Source organism: Dysidea avara, chromosome 7, assembly GCF_963678975.1.
Source record: "Dysidea avara chromosome 7, odDysAvar1.4, whole genome shotgun sequence".
NCBI lineage: Eukaryota > Metazoa > Porifera > Demospongiae > Dictyoceratida > Dysideidae > Dysidea > Dysidea avara.
Genome location: NC_089278.1, coordinates 29,784,349 through 29,803,034, shown reverse-complemented (window position 1 = coordinate 29,803,034; position 18,686 = coordinate 29,784,349). Strand labels below are relative to the sequence as shown.

The 18,686-nt window shown below is 37.1% G+C and overlaps 1 protein-coding gene across 2 annotated transcripts in view; it reads right to left on the bottom strand.

The window, feature by feature from the left end:
- LOC136260891 (uncharacterized) overlaps positions 1–18,686 on the bottom strand; it is a 61,093-nt gene that overhangs the window by 25,975 nt on the left and 16,432 nt on the right. For both annotated transcript variants that reach the window (XM_066054794.1, XM_066054795.1), the window contains one exon: positions 10,374–10,921. In XM_066054794.1, the coding sequence (XP_065910866.1) occupies positions 10,374–10,921 (548 nt within the window). The remainder of the gene's footprint in view (positions 1–10,373; positions 10,922–18,686) is intronic.

Below are 18,686 nucleotides of genomic sequence, written 5' to 3'. Positions count from 1 at the left end.
TTATTTTGTATGTGCAATAAATTATTATATTATTTGATATGTTCAATGAATTATTTGGTATATTTAACAAAATCATTTGGTATATTCAATGATTTTAGTGTTTTATTTTGTGGACTATATCTTTGCGAATTGTATATTTTGCATTGGTAAATAATCTGTGTTAGGTATCATTATCATAAATGGGTTGTTATTAGTATTGCTGTAGAGCTAAAACAGCCAAGCTGTAAAAAAAGTATGCGGCCCTCAAAAAGGCTATGGTGAAAAAAGATGTGAAATCCAAGGTGGCGGCCAAGAAATGGCTGTGATGGTAGGTTAATGGTAAAAATTTTAATAACAACAATTCAGGTGAATTTTGGTGCCGCTTGGTCAATTGGCACAAAATTCACCTGAATTGTTGTTATTAAAATTTTTACCATTAACCTACCATCACAGCCATTTCTTGGCCGCCACCTTGGATTTCACATCTTTTTTCACCATAGCCTTTTTGAGGGCCGCACACTTTTTTTACAGCTTAGCTGTTTTGGATTAGATTTCACTTCTTTTTGTATTTGTATACCCCAAAGCCGGCCTATGGCCTGCTTTGGGACTTTTTTAACCTATCTTTTTTTCTTTACCACAGGAAGAAGAAAAGATGAAGCAGATGTACCTTAAATATTTCTGATTTTATCAGTAAATGTACAAATTATATATATATAATACATATATTTATTACAGAACTGTCCATGGTGGTTTCTGTGTAACTGAACACTCTTCAAGGCAACTTCTTCTAGCTGATCTCTCTACAGGGTGATTTGTTTGTAGCTGAACTATCAACAAGGTAACTTCTTCTAGCTGTTCTCTCTACAGGGTGATTTATTTGTAGCTGGATTCTGTACAGGTGATTTTTTTGCTGCTGAGCTCTTTACAAAATGGTTTCTTTGTAGCTGAACTCTCTACAAGGTAACTTCTTTTAACTGATCTCTCTACAGGGAGATTTGTTTGTAGCCGAACTCTCTACAGGTGATTTGTTTGCAGCTGAACTATCTAGATGATGGTTTCTTTGTAGCTGAACTCTCTACAAGGTAATTTCTTCTAGCTGAACTCTCTACATGGTGGTTTCTTTGTAGCTGAACTCTCTACAAGATAACTTCTTCTAACTGATCTTTCTACAGGGCAATTTGTTTGTGGCAGAATTTTCTACAGGGTGATTTCTTTGCAGCTGAACTCTCTACATGGTGGTTTCTTTTTACTGTAGCTGAACTCTCTACAAGGTAATTTCTTCTAGCTGATCTCTCTACAGGGAGATTTGATTGTAGCTGAACTCTCTACAGGTGATTTGTTTGCAGCTGAACTATCTAGATGATGGTTTCTTTGTAGCTGAACTCTCTACAAGGTAATTTCTTCTAGCTGAACTCTCTACATGGTGATTTCTTTGTAGCTGAACTCTCTACAAGATAACTTTTTTAAACTGATTTTTCTACAGGGCAATTTGTTTGTGGCAGAATTTTCTACAGGGTGATTTCTTTGCAGCTGAATTCTCTACATGGTGGTTTCTTTTTACTGTAGCTGAACTCTCTACAAGGTAATTTCTTCTAGCTGATCTCTCTACAGGGTGATTTGTTTGTAGCTGAATTCTATACAGGTGATTTGTTTGCAGCTGAGCTCTTTACAGAATGGTTTCTTTGTAGCTGAACTCTCTACAGGGAGATTTGTTTGCAGGTGAACTCTCTTCATGATGGTTTCTTTGTAGCTGAACTCTCTACAAGGTGACTTCTTCTAGCTGATCTTTCTACAGGGTGATTTGTTTGTAGCTGATCTTTCTACAGGGTGATTTGTTTGCATCTGAACTCTCTATATGGTGGTTTCTTTGTAGCTGAACTCTCTACAAGGTGACTTCTTCTAGCTGATCTCTCTACAGGGTGATTTGTTTGTAGCTGAACTCTCTTCATGATGGTTTCTTTGTAGCTGAACTCTCTACAAGGTAACTTCTTCTAACTGAACTCTCTACAGGGAGATTTGTTTGCAGCTGAACTCTCTTCATGATGGCTTCTTTGTAGCTGAACTCTCTACAAGGTAACTTCTTCTAGCTGATCTCTCTACAGGGAGATTTGTTTGTAGCTGAACTCTCTACAGGTGATTTGTTTGCAGCTGAACTATCTAGATGATGGTTTCTTTGTAGCTGAACTCTCTACAAGGTAATTTCTTCTAGCTGATCTCTCTACAGGGTGATTTGTTTGTAGCTGAATTCTATAAAGGTGATTTGTTTGCAGCTGAGCTCTTTACAGAATGGTTTCTTTGTAGCTGAACTCTCTACAAGGTGACTTCTTCTAACTGAACTCTCTACAGGGAGATTTGTTTGCAGCTGAACTCTCTTCATGATGGTTTCTTTGTAGCTGAACTCTCTACAAGGTGACTTCTTCTAGCTGATCTTTCTACAGGGTGATTTGTTTGTAGCTGATTTTTTTACAGGGTGATTTCTTTGCAGCTGAATTCTCTACATGGTGGTTTCTTTTTACTGTAGCTGAACTCTCTACAAGGTAATTTCTTCTAGCTGATCTCTCTACAGGGTGATTTGTTTGTAGCTGAATTCTATAAAGGTGATTTGTTTGCAGCTGAGCTCTTTACAGAATGGTTTCTTTGTAGCTGAACTCTCTACAAGGTAACTTCTTCTAACTGAACTCTCTACAGGGAGATTTGTTTGCAGGTGAACTCTCTTCATGATGGTTTCTTTGTAGCTGAACTCTCTACAAGGTGACTTCTTCTAGCTGATCTTTCTACAGGGTGATTTGTTTGTAGCTGATTTTTTTACAGGGTGATTTCTTTGCAGCTGAATTCTCTACATGGTGGTTTCTTTTTACTGTAGCTGAACTCTCTACAAGGTAATTTCTTCTAGCTGATCTCTCTACATGGTGATTTGTTTGTAGCTGAATTCTATACAGGTGATTTGTTTGCAGCTGAGCTCTTTACAGAATGGTTTCTTTGTAGCTGAACTCTCTACAAAGTAACTTCTTCTAACTGAACTCTCTACAGGGAGATTTGTTTGCAGCTGAACTCTCTTCATGATGGTTTCTTTGTAGCTGAACTCTCTACAAGGTGACTTCTTCTAGCTGATCTTTCTACAGGGTGATTTGTTTGTAGCTGATTTTTCTACAGGGTGATTTGTTTGCATCTGAACTCTCTATATGGTGGTTTCTTTGTAGCTGAACTCTCTACAAGGTGACTTCTTCTAGCTGATCTCTCTACAGGGTGATTTGTTTGTAGCTGAACTCTCTTCATGATGGTTTCTTTGTAGCTGAACTCTCTACAAGGTAACTTCTTCTAACTGAACTCTCTACAGGGAGATTTGTTTGCAGCTGAACTCTCTTCATGATGGTTTCTTTGTAGCTGAACTCTCTACAAGGTAACTTCTTCTAACTGATCTCTGTACAGGGAGATTTGTTTGTAGCTGAACTCTCTACAAGGTGATTTGTTTGCAGCTGAACTATCTAGATGATGGTTTCTTTGTAGCTGAACTCTCTACAAGGCAATTTCTTCTAGCTGATCTCTCTACAGGATGATTTGTTTGTAGCTGAATTCTATAAAGGTGATTTGTTTGCAGCTGAGCTCTTTACAGAATGGTTTCTTTGTAGCTGAACTCTCTACAAGGTAACTTCTTCTAACTGAACTCTCTAAAGGGAGATTTGTTTGCAGCTGAACTCTCTTCATGATGGTTTCTTTGTAGCTGAACTCTCTACAAGGTGACTTCTTCTAGCTGATCTTTCTACAGGGTGATTTGTTTGTAGCTGATTTTTCTACAGAGTGATTTGTTTGCATCTGAACTCTCTATATGGTGGTTTCTTTGTAGCTGAACTCTCTACAAGGTAACTTCTTCTAGCTGATCTCTCTACAGGGTGATTTGTTTGCAGCTGAGCTCTTTACAGAATGGTTTCTTTGTAGCTGAACTCTCTACAAGGTAACTTCTTCTAACTAAACTCTCTACAGGGAGATTTGTTTGCAGCTGAACTCTCTTCATGATGGTTTCTTCGTAGCTGAACTCTCTACAAGGTAACTTCTTCTAGCTGAACTCCCTACATGGTGGTTTCTTTGTAGCTGAACTCTCTACAAGGTGACTTCTTCTAGCTGATCTTTCTACAGGGTGATTTGTTTGTAGCTGAATTCTGTACAGGTGATTTGTTTGCAACTGAGCTCTGTACAGAATGGTTTCTTTGTAGCTAGAACTCTCTACAAGGTAGCTTCTTCTAGCTGATGTCTCCACAAGGTCACTAGTTTGTAGCTGAACTTTCTACATGGTGGTTTCTTTGTAACTGAACTCTCTACAAGGTAACTTCTTCTAGCTGATCTCTCTAGAGGGAGATTGGTTTGTAGCTGAACTCTCTACAGGTGATTTGTTTGTAGCTGAACTCTCCACATGATGGTTTCTTTGTAGCTGAACTCTCTACAAGGTGATTTGTTTGCAGCTGAACTCTCTACATTATGGTTTCTTTGTAGCTGAACTCTACAAGGTGATTTCTTCTAGCTGAATTATCTCTTTCTATAGTTGCATGAATTCCCTACAAGGTAACTTCTTCTAGCTGATCTCTCTACAGGGTGAATTGTTTGTGGCTGATCTCTCTACAGGGTGACTTGTTTGTAGCTGATCTCTATACAGGTTACTTGTTTCTAACTGATCTCTTGAATTCTCTTCGGGTGACTGCTCTATTAGGATGACTGCTCTATTAGGATGACTGCTCTATTAGAGTATCTCGATCTCGCACTTGCTACACCAAGCTGGATTTCGTGTTATAACTCCGTGGCTTTAAGTCTGATTCTTCTACACCATTGAAGAGCCTTTCTAAGATGATAACTCCATCTGTACAGCGATTTTCAAAGCATTACCCCAAGCGGTTTACCTGGTAGGCGTGGAAAGCAGTCGTTTTTTATTAGCTAATCTCGATTGCGTAATTGTTACACACTGTTGGTTTTTTCGTTGTATCTTCCTGGTTTTTAGCTCGATTTCTTTCAAACCACAATAGGGTTGAGGTTCAATAGTTAACCTATTCACCCACCGATTTTCAGCTTCTTCCCATACGCGGTTTACCCTGTAGGCGTGACAACATATTGGTGTTACTTTTCGTGAATAATCGCTCATAACTCTTTGCCTGTTTATCGTATTCCAGCCAAAGTTGGTACAGAGAAGCGCCTTTATACCCCCCTTCTGTGTGCCAACTTTCAAGGCGATCGGATATGGCGTTCGCGTTTTATAGCAATTTTTGTAAGTGTGCGAAAAGAGGAAGAAAAAAAAAACGAAGAAACTAAGCCAATTTTTGAAGTCGCATATCTCGGGAACACTTGAAGCGATGTCGTTCAAATTTAGAATGTGGAGTGCTGAAGGTGGAGGGAGTGTCCACAGCAAAAATCGTCTTGTTTCATCAAGGCAGCACAGAGCTACGGAGGTGCGAAAATTGCGTTTTCTTTCTTCCTGTCAATATACTCACGGGTGTTACGCGCCGGCTTCTTGGGCCGCACGACACACTACCGTGTGTCTTGATCAGCGGGCATGATAGTTATTTCTAAGTACCTAGCTCACACAAACATGTGTTAGGGCTGCTCCGCCATTTGCCGTAGGGGATAAAAGATGCCAAACTAGGCCGGATGGGAGTGTTGTGCTGTGATTTGTTCTTATCTATGTGTGAAAGGAAGTGGATTGAGTTTTTATACTTTCCAAAATATCTGGATCAAAGAAATAAATGGATTGAAGTGCTACATGTCAACAGAAAGGATTGGTAGCTAGCTACCCATGTAGTGAAGCATACGGTCATATGTAGCCAGTAAACATGCAGTCATTAATGGAGAAAAAGAGTAACTAACAACCAGTTTGCATCAAACTACGTCCTCTATCATCAAACGTGTTGACAGTACAATGAGAAAAAATGGAAGCTCGGCTAGTCGCAGATTTTCAAAAAAGAACAGGCTCCAGAAAATGAAGGATACTGGAACAGACCAAGATTCTGGCTGATAATTGAATAGCAAAAGGAAAAAGCAAAGGAGTGCAGAGTTTAGCAGAAGGAGCAAGAAAACTGGAAGAAAGAAGAACAGGTGGCAAAGATTAGAGGAGGAGAGCAAGAGACGTGAAGATGAGAGGGAGAGATTGTTAAGAGAAGAAGAAACAAGAGAAGGTGAACGAGCTAGAGTAAGAAAAATGTTGAGGTTAAATGAACTCAACAGATTATAACGAGCTGAAGAAATATTTAAATTAGACTACGATGAACTACTCCAGAAGTATAAGGCTATGAAAGAGCTTGAACTCCTGAGAACAAGAGAAGCCAAACTGAACATGAAGGTCAATTGGTTACAATCGGCTGACAGACAGAGTTTAGAAGACAACAATAAGCAGGTGAAGTTTTATACCGGGCTACCGTCTTTTGCAGTTTTGCTAGCTATATACCTGAATGCCATTTTTCTGGCTGTACCGTGTTTGATCGGCTCTTAATTACTTTGATGAAATTATGCTTAAATATTTCGCATCAAGATTTGGCATGACAAGGGCTCAAACTTGGTTGAACTATAGGAAGCATAACACATACAAATTTTTAATAGGCATCACTCAAAAGGCTGGGGCGGAAGGGTATCCGATGTACATTTGACTGAAAATTGTGCTCTGCTTTCAACATTGTTGCCTGGAGATGTCATCTTAGTGGATTGTGGCTTCACAATTGATCAGGCTGCACTGTGCAGATATCAAGATACATCCTTTACAAGATACATCCTTTACTAGGGGAAAAAAACAGTTAAGTTAGACTGATTTCCAGCTGTCTCGAGTTAGGATACATGTTGAGAGAGTTATTGGGCTGATGAGGCAAAAGTTTTCGATATTGCAATCAACTCTTTTTATTAATATGCTCAAAGGTGATGAAGGAGAACATATTTCCTATTGATAAAATAGGTGCGCTATGTATTGTTGTGACTCGGTAGTACACCTATCTTTTTATATAATGTACACTGTTAATATTTATGTTTAGTATGTGACATAATGTGCATTGTTGATAATTATTTATGTTATTGAAAGGTACATGTAAAATAATCAGTTTTCTTTGATTTCCTTGAGCTCCTTACCTTAGCTTGTGGCAGTCTGGACAATAATATTTTCCTTTTGGCCATCTTTTCCAATTATTTGTAAGCACGAAAATGAAACCATTTTATCACACAGTCTCTGCTATCACAGCAAATCATGTCATAATCTTCCCCTTTACTGCAATAGCAGTACCCTTGCTGGTCATTAGAATAGCATGGACATCATTGTTCCTAAAGCTAGCAGTGGCATCTCCCTCATCAACCTGAGAGTTAGTAGAATCTACTTCGCTTACATCAACGATTATTGAACTTGTACCATCTGCATCACTAATAGCTGTACTGCCTGACCAATGTAGTGGCATTATTGGTTCCTTCTAAACCACTTTCCCACTAATTCAGGCAATATGGCTAATTTAATAAATGGCTCGACATCACGTATAGTAGAGTCAATAAAATCAGAATCCAGTTCAACCTTCTGGTAAAATTATTTCATCTTCTTTCCTAGCTACATAATTGCAGTATTGTACATGACATAGTTTCATTTGCAGTTGGACTTGATAATAGTTCATGCATGTAATCTTCTTAAAGTGTTACTGTCATGTTCTGAGGAAAAGGAAGGATTATCAAGAATGGCCTCAGAGAATGCCTCATTTTTGCAAGAGAAAGGACACTTGATTTCTAAAACATGACACAATAGACTAGACCATCGGGTGAGGCACATGAATGGAAATTCTGGATCTAAAATAAGGCCACATTGTGTCACCATAAATTTTTCATGACAAGCTTGTGTATTTGTTTGTGTATGCTACCCTGGCAATATCTTCATGCTTGCACTCATACTGGCATGCAGAGGATGTAAACTTGGGATAGCATATAACTTTGATCAGAGAAACAGATGGTTGCTAGTGTGCAAGCCTTCATGCAACTTGGATACTGTTATCCTGCCTGCACTTTGGTCAAACCAAGCATGACATTTACTCTGATCTCTTGTATGCTCCTCCACCATGACTGCTTGGTTAATGTAAAAGATACAGGCCCATAAATATGCTCATATTTGGTCAAAAGGTCATTGTATGTCAGTTCTTGGCTCATGCAGGTCTGTTAAAGGTTTAGATAAAAAAAACCCGATTCTGTTTGTTGGACATACGAGTCATTATACTCTGCCATCAATCACAGCACAACTGCTTTTCCTAGCCCTTGAGATATTTCATTATGAAAGTGGCTAAATCAGAATCAGTAGACTTAGGAGTAGAAAACTTCTTACTTTTGTAGTGGGCTCTCCACAGCCTTCAGTGACAGCTTGCTTGCACTTATGCTTTGGTGTGGTGAAATCTATTTGCTGATTTCAGAAAAGGGGACACTTCAAAAAGTGACACTCTGTTTAGGTCATCATTATTATATTGGTTGTTTCCTGTCACCCAATGGAACAAAAATAATGTGGGCGGGCGGTGATTATTTATTATACACTCGATTCTTGATATTTCAGTTGCTGACTGCTCTATTAGAGTATCTCGATATTGAAGGCTGCCATGTTGCACGCAGGACTGTATCTTCCACCCTTCTGCTATGTTTCTAGGCACAGCTAATGCATTTACCTTAAAGCTTGATCAATCTGTGCCTTCTTCTATCATGAAACAGTGTATACAAGTGATCTATAAAGTATAATCAAATAATTAAATATGGTGCAACTACCTAAAAATTGATGCAGGTGGTGACGGGAAACAAGGAATTTAATGATGATGGCCTTAACTGAAACCCCATACCTTCAGGGTAAGGAAAAGCTTTGAGAATGTTTTACAAGTGCTGTAAACAAGAACTATGGATCTACTGACAGTGCAAACACTACAGGTATCACTCACCCATCCGTTTACACTGAACTCCTCTTGACTTTTAATAAGATTTTAGTTGCTCATGTGTATAAAGACTGGGCATCAGTTTGAGGTAGTTCTATGCATCTTCATACAGTACATCTGGACATTCATGCCCACTTAATAGCTAGCGTTTCAGTAGATGTTCCTCGCAACAAATCAGCTTCAGATATCGAGTAGCTAAACTTCTTGATCCTGGTTGCAAGTGCATCAGTTGGTGGTATGGAAGTGACTACCCCTTGGTGCTGTTAAACTGATACAGTACCCCTACAAATGGCAATGCGTGTCTTATATTTGTGAGAGCTAGGCGCTTAGAAATAATTACCACGTCTCCTGCATAAGCTCTATAGCAATACTAACAACAACCCGACTATGATAACAATACCTAACACAAATTATTTACCAACGCAAAATATATAATTCGCAATAATATATAGTTTATAAAATGAAACACTAAAATCATTAAATATACCAAATGATTTACTGAATACACCAAATAATTCATTGAACATATCAAATAATTCATTGCACATGCCAAATAATTCATTGCACATACTAAATAATTCATTGAACATATATTTTGAAACAGATGGCCTACCATACATTCACTGATGCATTAAATACTCTAATAGAGCAGTCAAGACACAATTTTACTTGGAGCATAATGGGACACAACTGGGCATAATAGGGGAAATTTTGGAGCATTGTTCAAAAGCATAACAGGACATTTCAAAAGCATAATAGGCTCGCTCAGGCCTAGTTTGTGAGTAGCCTCGCCCTCATCGTCCTCAAGTCTCTAATAGCATAGAAACCTTGTCGACCCATTCTAACTAATACTTAGAAATTACATCATACTGCACCATTACAACCCATTTGGGTACAATACCTGAACCTAAAACACAAATTACTTAATCTGCTTGTCCAGTGTTCACTACAAATTAATGCAGTGACTCATTCCCATATTGCACAACCTACCTGGACACAAGTTGTTGCATAGCGTAAATTATTACTCTCAGCTGCTTGTTTTCTTGTTCACTCTAGAAGTCAAATTTTTTAAAATTAAAATAAGGACAAACAGTTAGCTAATCTGTTAGTATATGAGAAAAAAAAGTGGGTAAAAAACCAGAAGCAAGCCTATGGCTGGCTTTGGGGCCATATGGAGCATAAAATCAACACAAAAACAACAAAGCTGTGAAAAAGGATGTGGCCTCCTTCACAAGCCTGGTAAGTTGTGAAATCAAAGGAAGCAACCAAGAAATAGCTGCAATGATGTTAATGCTAATAAACAAACATTCTTGGAGCTATTTCTTGGCAGCCACCTTTGATTTCACAACTTTGCTCACTCAGGCCTTTGAAAGCCACATCCTTTTTCACAGCTTGGCTGTTTTGTGTGGATATCACTTCGCTCAAGGGGTCAAGCACCACAGTACTTAATGATAAAGCTATGTACATAGAGATGCATAAGGAAAAACTTACAATTTATTTCGTCTGTAGTAATAAGCAATTAAAGTAATAACTCCACCAATAAAACCAATTATTCCACATATGGTCACCACAATTGGGAAGTAATCAAGAGAACTGTCGTCTATGGACAAGTAATTCTCACCACACACTGGAAAGCATCTTGAGTCACTTAAATGATCAAATCCAGGTGGGCAATTCTGATTTGGAGCCTTTGAGCATGTCAAATTCCCATCTCCAGAATAACTTGAAAAATTGACAACAGCTGTGTCACAAATGCTCTCCACTATCCTCCACTCAGAAGCACATTTGTTATCTCGAACTTCTTTACACTCTTCAGTCAGGTCTACTAAAAAACTATTACCATTACACAATAGAAGTGTTGCATTGCAGAAAAAAGAGAGTGTATTATCTGTCAAACACTGTGTAGAACTGTTCAAAAACGTTCCAATGAAATATACTAAGTGTAGGCCCAAAATTGTAGAATCAAATTCACAATCTTGATATTCTGTTTCATTTATTTCACAATCGCTTAATAACATAGTATTAGACATTTCTGTTTCCTGAATAGATACACATATATTAGCATAATATACTGGATTTCCACTAATCCAAATATCATTTTAAAAACCCTTCATATGTAATTTTGTATTACGGATGATAGTCAGCACTATACAGTGAATTTTGTATAAGTCTCTATAAAAACTATATGGTCAACCTGCAAAACACCACAGGCACTAGGAAGTTTAACCATTATGACATGCGCTGGATAGACATGCGCTGGATAGACATGCGCTGGATAGACATGCACTGGATAGACCTGTAATCTATATAACCCATGCGCAAACCCATTCACATGATCAAATTTGTCGGTAAAATTTAAGGCAACAAAAATTTTAAAGAAGGAAGATGAAGTTTCCCCACCCTCCCACCCATGAGTAAGAGTAATTATATTGGTAGATATGGTTAAAGTTACAAATCTCAACACATAATACAGATGTATGAACACCAGAGCTGTATATGTGTGCATGGTTTACAGTTATACAAAAGTGTTGGGTTTTTCTGTACACATGTAATAGTGCATGCAGGTATAGCATTGTACATGTATTATAAATACTAATTCCATACCTAATTCACTGCCCATACAAAACTCCCAATAACAGTAGTGAAATTTATCCCGTATTTTACTGGCAGCAGTGAAAAGTTGTAATTGCAATTTTATTGGCTAGAATTTATGTACTGTAGCTGTATTACATCAAGTAATGCAATCTGTGCCGGTTAGCAATGCTAGTTCAAAGGCTTTTAATATTCCAAAAGATTTCTTTTCTGACGAAATATCGCAGTTTTTTTAATGAGTGACTTAATTAGTACTGATGCTCAGAAGAACTTCTAAACATGGCACCTGAACTCGACACAAGCTCTAGTGTGTTCGCTTCAACAACAGAAAAGGAGATACAAGGTCTACTCAAGAAAAACAAGAATAGAACACCATAAAGTTAACAGCCATGTGGGTAAAGAAGTTCAAAAAGTGGAAGAAGGAAAAATGTATATCTGTAGATTTGCCAAACATTTCTGCGTTGATTTTGAATGTTGTTTTACAGCAGTATTTTGCACAATGAAAAGGGAGAAGAATACAAGCCTGACAGCTTAAGAACAATGCTTTCAGCAATGCACAGATAAAAGGTACTGGATACAATTACAACATTCTTACAACACCAGAATTTGCTAGTGCCAGGGAGGTACCTGTTGTAATAGAAAGGTTTTCACAGAGCAACTTTAATGACTGATTTCAAGCGGACTGACAAATTGTACAACATATGCTCTTTTATAGACTACAATTCTAGAAGTCTGGACCAGAATAAGAACAATAAACAACACAATAATTAGCTTTAGTCTAATTACACAATAATTAGTCAATTCAACAGTTAAAAGTCACTCCACAACAGTACTCAATGGAAAAGCTATTGCATTACGTGAAAGTGGAAAAGGAAGGCCGATTATGTGACTACTGAAGATGAACAAACCATGTGGAATAATGGTGTTCTTGGAAGCAGTACACCTCAAAGCTTAAATTATACTATGTTCTTTTTATTAAGCCAAAATTTTGGAACATGAGACTGTCAAGAGCATTACCAAATAAAAATCAAAGACCTAAAATTAATATATAACCCATATTCTGGAGAAGCTCTGTATCTTGAATGGGTGGAAGGCCCCACAAAAACAAGACAAGGAAGGTTAGTAAAACAGGAAAGATGTTCACCTCAGCGTATGTTTGCTATTGGAGGAGATAGGTGTCCAGTTGAGATACTTCAAAAGCTACTGAATAAGCAGCCGGAACAAATAAAATAAATAGCTTTATGAAGGACATGTCTAAACAGAGTGGACTTTCAAACAGTAACAAATCATAGTGTAAGAAAAACAATGATTCACAAATTACAGAAGGCAGGTTTCAGCAATAATAAAATTGCTTCAATCAGTGGTCACAAAAGTGAGTAGTCATTGAGATTACTCTGACATTGACATGAAGGATAATCGACAGATTAGTCATACTTTGAGCTACAACACAAGAAGTGACTGTCAGAAGCTTAGCAACCAAATACATTCTGATGCTGAATTTTGCTCAGTGCAATCCACATCACTTCCCTTATACAATTTTACAAATTGCACAGTACATATTACCAACAATCCAGCAATGCGTTTACCTTGGAAGAGGGCTAAGATTGGAGATACAAATTCTGAATGAATCTTATGTGAACAATATATATATTAATTGTATTACACTAGCTGGACTAGTATACATGTATAGTCAATGAACCTAATGTACAATAATGTTTATGCAATGAGTATGGTATTAACGTGGAATAGTATGTGTAGCAGTGAAATTTGGGGATAAATACCACTCTTGTTGTATTAGAAATGGTAAATTTCCAATACAACACTTGTGATATTTATCCCAAATTTCACTGCTACCCATGTTATTACTAGTACAAACATGGTAATATTGTGTACACACAGATGCACTCATTATATTGGCATATGTGTATAATCATTGTGATGCTCCAGATGTGTAAAATACTGTAAGCAGATGAATGTAACCATCTATACATAAGTGACACATAAGCATGATAAAAATGGTGAAGGTTGTGTATACATGTGGTGACATGTCATGCTACAACCGGTCCACCCAAAATCGGTCCCCCCAGACCAGTTGCAGCAACCACACTTGGTCCCCCCGGACTGCTTGCAGCACTGTAACTTGTCCCCCCTCGGACAACTTATGCCGCCACAGTTAGTCCCCCTCTACCACAAGTGGTCCCCCACTAGCTTTATCATAGAATCGATCATAGATCTTTGAGATTTGAGAATCCTATAGAGCTAGGCACAAAGTGCTCCACTGTGCCGTGGCCGACCTGGCTTCTTTTATGACCTTCCACTGACTGTGGCCTTACTAGTATGCATGCATGTTATACAAGATCGAGATACTCTAATCATAGATAATATACCTTAAGTATATATTATCTATGCTCTAATAGAGCAGTCGATCAATACTCTAATAGAACAGTCATCTAACATTTACAGTTGCATTGGTACATTTAGCCTAGCTGATAAGGATATCTTACAAATAAAATACATGCAATCTTATGTATACGGGTCATTCCATACCTAATCACATAGTGGTTTAATTTGTCATACATTAGTCCCAATAGTAGGAGTGTAATTAATCCCAAATCGTATGGCCTTGTTTCTGTAATTGCACTGTAAAGTAGCCAATAAAATAGCAGAATAACAGAAGCCTTTTAAGTGCAACAAGAAAATGATATAATGAATAGCCAATCAAATAAGCTGACAATAGAAGCCTTTTAAGTGCAACATATGTAGACATTTTGAGTAGCCAATCAGAATTGCTGACACGTGAAGCCTTTTAAGTGTAACAACAAATGATGTAATACAAAGAAGGATGATGCAATCACCTGGTAGAAGTTAATGGCCACATAGAACTGGATAGATGTGTACTACAAACCACGAAGGGTGGTTTTCCTCGTGCAATTTTGACTGTTACTCGTACAATTATTCCCTAATTGCACTCAAATGAATGCGATTACCTATACAAATCAACAAAAAAAAATCCGGATCCCTTTCGATTTTTGTTAAATTTGGCACAAAATGGCCATAACTTTGCTTGTAATTGACATAGGAACTTCTGGCTTAGAGTTTTGAAATCCTTATTAAATTCTCTTTCAGGTGATGTATAATGTTTTATAATTGCTCAAAGGTAAAGGTCACACCACAAAAATGTAGTGTTTTTCTTTGATCTTAATTTTCAAAAATATATTCTTTAATTAAATTTATTTTTGGTTTATATGTTGCTCTAATACCTATCATTCATCACTATGAGTTTAAAGTTGGGACCAATAGTAGATCATGAGTTATACGTAGGTGTTAATGTGTAGCCTTGAAATTACTGTTGTTTGTATGGTTCAAGTATGCAAAGATGCAATACCAATTGCAAGTAACTTTATATAATACTATGTCACAATCATTTTATACATTGTTGGTATGTAAGTAAAGTTAATTTGTTTATGTTTTGTAAGAAAACCCAGTAAAAGCTTATACATAAATACATGTACTCAAGTAATTTACCCCTTATCAAGCTTGTATATATTGTTTCTGATTATGACGCCAAGTCTATTATATAGTAGTGAAATATTGAACTTGTTGACATTTTCACTAGCTACAGTAACTGCTACTACTACTGTTAGCACTTAATGCTAATTGTTGATATGCAAGTACATATTTTGATACACAAATGTAGCTATAGTGGAAACTGTCTAAGCCAGTCAGGCCAATATTTTTTTGGCCTTAATATGCAGGTGGCTATTTATATAGTTTGATGTGTACAAATGTCTTACTATAGAACAATAGAAAGGTGGCCTTTCATTACAGGTGGCCAGTTCCACTGTAATTTACAAATAAAACATAATGTTGTGTAACTGCTTAACACAGGCATGAATGTTTCAACATTGTAATCTACTATAGAGCTTTTCTAACAAGTAGTAATGAATGACTGATGCAGTAGTAACAGTCTTTTCAACTTTTACCTTCAAAAATTCAATTGTGTACTGATATCAATGCATTAGATTTCATTTCATGTCAAAGTTACATGTGAATGATTGTAGAGACTGTCATGCAATATGCACCAGTTTCAGTCTCAACTTTTACTATAACACTCTGATTTAACTTTGAAGTTAATTGTCTTGACCCTTTCTTTAATCAATTGTTGATGTATTTCACTTAAAGCTATAGATACGCATCAGTGTGCAATTGCTGTAGTGAACCTTTGTACAATGTACTGTAATTTCTAAGGAACATTTCTATGATTCTATGATTCTCAATTATAGAATCAAATTATGAGCTATACATTGCTATTTTTATCATGATACAGTTGATGTATGGAGTTTAAGCCAGTTACCTTAGGGCCAAAATTTCTGGGTCTTAATGTGCAGGTAGCTGCTTAATACATTTGCATAAGTGTATAGCAACAATTTAAAATTGGCCATTATGGAGTGGTGGCCTTTCTAAACAGGTGGCCACTTTCCAATCTATTCCATCAAATTTTTGACAAGTAAGACAATACATAGAAGTGTACATTTTTCCAGCAAAGGCATTATTTATAGGTACAGACATATAAAGGTGGCCTTTATGTGGTCAGTAGTAGGCTTGCCCTTTCGAAGTATGATTCAAAATACAGTGGACCAACTTAAAATAGGGGCCAACTTAAAATAGAATATTTCTATTCTAATGCAACTATATGAAGCAGCTATCTAGGTATTATGAAGCTTGGATATCACTAAGACATGGCATTTCGATTCCATTTTACATGTATATATGTATGAATAACTGTGTCGTTTGCATCCATTATACACACGTATAAGATTGGAAACTATCATCATAATCTGTGGCTGAATATTATTATAAAGTAGGTAAAATTGAAATAATAGATTGGAATATACAGTAAATCCCTTATAAATATAGCTACCTCTATAATAAGACCACCTTGTTATAGTGGCCACCTCTATTTTATAGGATACTGAACTTATAGTAAAAACATATTCAGTAATTCCTTTATTAGGCAGCCTTATTATTGCTCCAACTTTCTTAGCTTTAAAAGTGGCTCTATTAGTATGGTTTCATTGTAGTGAGCCCTTGTCAATACAAACCCTAACCTATTTTAAAGCTTATAGAACTTTGCGTGGGCGAGATCAAAGGAAAAAGTGTACTTTAAATTTCATAAAGTACACTCTTTCAGCCGGCCAACTGTTTCATCGACCACAAAGAGTGCTTTATTGCACCGCAAAGAGTGCTTTATTCACAATAAAGCACTCTTTGCAGTGCAATAAAGCACTCTTTGTGGGCAATAAGCACAGTTGCCCACGTGCCTTAGTGTAGGCTAATAGCCTACGGGGCTCGCGCCAGTACAACTAATCACCCAAGCCGGTGAAGGCTGATAGCCTCGCCGCGCTGAGTGATCAATCACCCCCAGCAGATACGAATTCCACCACTGGATTGCTTTTATAGACATACCTAAATGCTTCGATGATGGGTGGGAGAAGGTAACGTTGCTGTTACGTTTGTTAATGTAAACGGACAAGTCCTGGAGATATCACGGAAATACTTCACCATGTGACTCACAATAGAATCGATTGGGGGTTGCGAGCAAAACCTGCCAAAAGACGCGATGAACATCTACTATGCCAAACTATGGTGAAATACGCGTGAGTTACTTTGTTAAACTAATTTTATGTGCGTTCAGGCTGCTAATAGTTCGTGCAACGCTTGTTAATTACGAGTCCTAGTGTATGGTGAAGCTACACGACTAGAAAGTTCCATAAATCATTTAAAGCATAGCCTTGCTCGTGCTATATGAAAAATAAAGTACGAGGCGCGCGGCCGACATGCTAATAAAGCACGAGGCGAACTTTAACATATACATAAAATGATTTTTGACATACTAATATAAGGTAACTTGCAATTGGTATTGGAAATTACACTGAAAATACCATACAAACAGCAGTGATTACAAGGCTACACATTAACACTAATAACTCATGATCAACTATTGGTCCCAACTTTAAACTCACAGTGATGAATGATAGGTATTAGAGCAACACGTAAACGAAAAATAAATTTAAGTAAAGAATACATATTTTTGAAAATTAAGATCAAAGGAAAAAGCTACAGTTTTGTGGTTTGACCTTTTCCTTTGAGCAATTGTAAAACATTATATATCACCTGAAAGCGAATTTAATACGGATTTCACAAATCTAAACCAAATGTTTCTACGTCAATCATAAGCAAAGTTATGGCCATTTTATCGAAGACATGTAAGCAAAATAAAATTTTCAATAGATCGAAACTTTGAGTGGTCATAACTTAAAGGGAGACTAATGAAATGAGCCAAATTTTTGTGTGAGAAAATTTCTTGAAAGGGTCCACGTTTGTGTCAAATTTCATGAAAATTGAAAGGGGTCCAGATTTTTTTTGTTGATTTGGTATAGAATGACCCATACCATTCTTTACGTCTATAATAATTATAGCTAAACTGCTCATGATTGTCACTTTAATGTCCTTATATGCAACTCTTGATCAATGTAGTCCACATAAAAAGCAGTACGATTTAAACCACTCTTAATCAAAATTTTTAGTCCTGTAAAAAGCTTTAGCTTCTGGGGGACACTGTAGCTAGCTAATACATACAGTTAAACTTGCAATGTAGCTTTATGCTGACAAGATAAATGACGTATAAACAAAACTTTAGCTGATACCATGCATTATTAGTAGCTAACTGTTAGTGTTCATAGTACTGAGGTTGATTGGCACAATCCACTGGCAGAGCAAGAGGCTACTGGAGGTTTATTGGCTGCATATAATGTACCCACATCCACGCATATACAGCTACAGTGCGATATGAAAAGTATAATGGCTTAATTCATATCACAAAAACACAATTAAAAGAGGTTTTTGAAAAAGCAATCCTATGCCGTTGACATCAGCCATGATTAAATTAGGAACTGGATTTCCCTACAAGTGTAGTAACACCTTCACTGATCTCATGCACAACACTATAAAATCCATGATGAGCTGATATTGTAGTCATAAAGTCACCAGGAAGGTCAGTACCATCTGAATCAATATGTGGCAGTTGTAAACTGGAACTGCAAAAGTGCAAATTAACAATAGTAATTTCACCTCCTATAATAAAAGTACCTGAGCTCTTTATAGCTACAGACCATATCCTTCACAGCCAATGCACAAGAAGAGGATGTCATC